Consider the following 4,621-nt stretch of genomic DNA (forward strand, 5'->3'; position numbering starts at 1 on the left):
ATTTCAGCTTCCGATATTGCTTACCATCCATTATAAAAATACAAATATGAAACCCATCAACGAAATACATATCACCTCTGTATATTAGCAAAGACAGTTGTAGAAATTTATGTGGTCTCCTTTACATTTCTGCAGTAAATCCAGCTATAGCAGGTTAATAAGAATTGCTGTTTTGTGTTAGACTACTTCCATAGGTCATAAACGTAAGCTTGTAATATAATGTGACATTATATTAAGAAGTACAAAGCATATATAAGGAGTTGAATTAAAATGGTGATCTCCTTTACCTATTCCGTGAACTCCTTCACATGCATCACATCATGTTCCCAATTATTTGTTTCTATAAATATACTCCTAATTATCGCTTACAGATTTAACTTTGTAACTTATCAGTCATTTGAACCTAAAACGACCACCAATCACACAGTTTGAATGTTAGTTATACAGTTAAAGAGATACACATCTGTTATGTAATCCAACTTTTAAGGACTTTCTTGCAGAAAAATAAGTTGATTTGTGGCTAATACATTTCAAATCCACCCTACCCTAATCATCTGTACATGGTGGAAACTAAATATGGCGGGAAAAGCATTATGCACTCTATATATTCCCCTCTGAAGCAAAACTGAAGTAAAGGAGAACAAGTAAAGGAGTTCGCGCAATTTCAAGTTCAGTGATTTTTATTGAAGAATGCAATTTACTCTTACCCTTTCAGTTATTGATAACAACAAATGTCTGGGCTGTTGTGTAAAACGATTTTACAAAATGACATATTTTGAGTATCTGTACTAGATATATTCTATTACAAGCTCCAAATAGACATACCCAAAATATTTCCTGATACCTTATGTTTGGGGTACGATGAAATCAAATTATATATTTCCCGAATTGATTTTAGACTCTAATCTTTTTATTTACTCAATTTTTTTTAATTATTATTTTCAAAATAAACAACCGTAAAGGAGAACACATGATTATGGCGACATGTTATTCTGGATATTTTTATATGTGAAAAAAAGTAATGAGACAATCAGCTAATAATAAATTTTTCAAAACATAAATGTTTACTAATAAATAACAGTAAAGGCTTGAGTCATGCTTAAAGTTTTATATTTGTGTTATTGCTTTGAAATTAAAATTTTCTACTGGCGACTTACTACTGTTAACACCCCACCATTGTTTATTTTCTTGATTTGCTGGTAACATTTAACACAAACTTAACATATTATATTAGTTTGGAAAGCTCTGTCCATCTTCCATCATTTAGAAATTATTACATGTGTTTGTAAGATACGCACTCAAAGAAATTTGCCCCAGAACACTGGCGACATCAAATTGGACACTTAAGAAAGACTGGCCCGTATAATCGTGCGAGGATCTAATCAGTAGTGACTTGTTTAATGTTTGAAACTCTCGCGAAGTAGTATCGAAACTACTTTCAATATCAAGAGATGATTTAATTACCTGTAAACAAGATATTTTGGGAGTGATAAATGATACTTATATATTACAGGACCAGTAGTAGCAGGTGTTGTGGGCCTAACCATGCCTAGATATTGTTTGTTTGGTGACACTGTGAACACAGCTTCACGGATGGAATCTTCTGGTACAGGTAGGATATTTCTGTGGTTAACGATGCACAAAAACGCCGTTTTTATTATATTTGGTATTTTCAAAATAAGAGGCATTTTATACGATACATGGGCAAAACGCTAGGTCAGAGACCCCTAATTAAAAACTGTTGAGCAGAGATAGGCAACCAGTCAATAGTACCCGCTACTTTCAGGGTTACCCTTAACCCCAGTGACTGGGATGAATGCCACTTTTATAACGCTTGTACCTTAAGTGCCGCAGCCTAGCAAGTTAACTACTAGTCTACATCTTGTCCGTTTTATTGATGAAATATTTTTGTTGGTATTTCCAGCCCGTAGTAAGATAGGGTTAGAATTATTGCATTCAGTCCAGTTTGTTCTTCTGTTTGAATACATTCTTTGTATGCATTAAATACTGTGATGATCCTGCCCCCGCCCGTGGCTCAGCAATAAATCTGTGGACTTATAATGCTGAAAAACCGAGTTTCGATACCCCTGGTTGGCATAGCACATATAGCTCATTATGTAGCTTTGAGCTTAACTACAAACAAACAAAGTGGCAATCCTTGGACTGTTGTGTCTGGGTGTTTACTCTGCAATGGAAATGAAACCAACTCCAGGATCCATGAGTAATTAATTCGTGAAAATGATCGGTGTGAAAACAGACGCATAAATAAACCAAGCTAAACTGGGAAGTCTGTGATGACAGTTCGGTTTTATTATTAGTTTCTATTCATACCTAACACACAATACATAAACAAGAAAAAAAGATCTTATAATGATAATATAAGAAATTAATAGAAATTAAAAACAATTCAATTTAACTTGTTAGTTTTATTTGACTATGTATTCGTTGCTCTAAGATACTAATCAAAATTATATCTAAACGACAGAAGGGAAAACTCCAAGAATCAATGAAATATGATGCAACTGAAAACTAGATAGGATAGGAAAAATTTAATAGAGTAGATAAACAATAGCATCTCTATTCTAGAAAAGTTTTTCAAAAACTGTGAGAACTGAAAACCTTATAATCCTTTATTCATTCACGTTATATGTTCGTGTATTTGTTTTTCTGCGAACTCCTAGAGTTTTGGAACTAGCAGGATTCGGTTTGGCTCGGATGTGTCCTTATCCATATGGAGTAACCACTCTACACTTATTTATTTGGGATACCAAGGGAGACTAAAACGTATCCAGAAAGTCGTCCACGGATGATGAGGGTCTAGGGGTAGGTTTTCGGGTTCTCTGAACTCGAATCTAGACTTTGTGTTCCTGGCCCTTCTCGGGATCAGGGGTACAATTTTGGAAACTGTGTTCATATTTCCACTTAAAAAACAACAGTGCTAAACTGGGTACACGTGCTCAGGTATCTCAGGGAGGTGTCCTATCGGTTTCTTTTTTTATTCAGATACGTACCTCCTTTGGGGTAGCCATAGAAGCAACTGGAGATATTAGAGGAACTTGATCGGTACATAGAGACCTTTGTGAATCATGAGGGAAACTTTGATTCCCACAGCGAAGCGCGGACATTTCATGCTAGTTCTTATAAAGTACGTAAATTATTTATAACTTTAATGTCAAAAAATCGTACTAGAACTTCTTCTGCAACCCATGAATAGAAGAGTTAAAGAAAGTGTGACCATTGGTAGCTCTTCTGGGTTTTTCTTATTAGTTTCCAATCTATCTATATTGACCTTCATCCTTAGAGCGAGGTAGGTTTTTTCATAAGACCAAGTGTTATAAACGTCTTTTTTCATCATCGCGTTTCATGGTACTGGTAACTGCACATAAAAATATATGTTGGACACACAAAGTAAATAAGTTTAATTAAACATATATATTGCAGAAAATGCACAGAAATAAGATTATCCTTGTTTCGAATACCATCTAGATAACTGATTGTACTTCAGTTACTTAGGGGGCCGTTTGTGCCTTAGTGGTTGGTGTATTGAACAATGGATCAAAGGGCCCGAGTCTCGAGAAGTGGTGCCATTAACCTTCCTCTGCACTTTCACCTGTGGGCACTTTATAAATTGGCTGTCAGTCCCGTTATTCTGTTCAAGGGCTGGACAATGTACTTGTGATGGAGAGTACTAATGATGTTCTTTTTGTTCTGATTACTTCTTCATTCATACTTTCATGTATTACCAAAGTCCAGAGACATCTTTCAAATAAACGAAAATCAAAGGAAAAGTTTAGAAAATAGCGTTTGTTTTAGTTTAGTTTTCTTGGGTGGCCTTAGCCACAATTCTTCATGTTTGTCTTTTCGATACCGTAAAACCTGCTTAATAACTGTTGGGGTTTTGAATTTCTTTTTAGACTGGCGCCAATACCGTTGAGTTGTGGGAAATACTGGCTCGAAATTAGCCAAATTTACAAACTTTTTAAATATTAAAACATTTTAAAATTCTCTAAACATAAAATAGTTAATACTGTCTAATAATGTTTACTGATGGCAAATGATTTTTATTAATACTTTACTGGTTTAAATTACATCCAGAAGAAACATTCACATTCGGTCAATCCACACAGATAACAAATTACAACAATCACACTATTTTCTCTATAAATGGTAAGCTGTCATCAACAAGAAATATTAAAAATGTGTGACAATATTGGAAAAAAACGTTTTAGATCCAGTAAAGACTGAATCCAAACTTTAATGATATATATTTATTATATAAAGTTAACATTAAATATATATATATATGAGACTAGACGTGTAGGCTTACTTTCAACATGTCCATTCAAACTTATTCTTACATTTCACTTTATAACCCCCGTGCCTTTAAGTTTGTCTCCCGGTGGGACAGCCGCGTGTTTATGGACTTACAATATTAGATTTCGGTGTTCGATTCCCCGCAGTGGACACATCAATGTATCTTTGCTCTGAAACAAACAAGCAAGCCTTTAAGTTCATCTATGAATAAAACGTAGAATTATCTAATTGATACTCCTGTGGCTTTTGATTCCAAAGAAAGGTAACTGACTGTCTCAAGTAACGTATACACTGAGTGGTCACAAGT

The 4,621-nt window shown here is 34.6% G+C and overlaps 1 protein-coding gene across 2 annotated transcripts in view; it reads left to right on the forward strand.

Annotated features, from left to right (window-relative positions):
- Nucleotides 1-4,621, forward strand: part of LOC106464738 (retinal guanylyl cyclase 2-like) — a 101,758-nt gene that overhangs the window by 82,700 nt on the left and 14,437 nt on the right. For both annotated transcript variants that reach the window (XM_022393009.1, XM_022393014.1), the window contains one exon: nucleotides 1,514-1,612. In XM_022393009.1, coding sequence (XP_022248717.1) covers nucleotides 1,514-1,612 — 99 coding nt within the window. The remainder of the gene's footprint in view (nucleotides 1-1,513; nucleotides 1,613-4,621) is intronic.

The sequence above is a fragment of the Limulus polyphemus genome, unplaced genomic scaffold (assembly GCF_000517525.1).
Source record: "Limulus polyphemus unplaced genomic scaffold, Limulus_polyphemus-2.1.2 Scaffold63, whole genome shotgun sequence".
Taxonomy (NCBI): domain Eukaryota; kingdom Metazoa; phylum Arthropoda; class Merostomata; order Xiphosura; family Limulidae; genus Limulus; species Limulus polyphemus.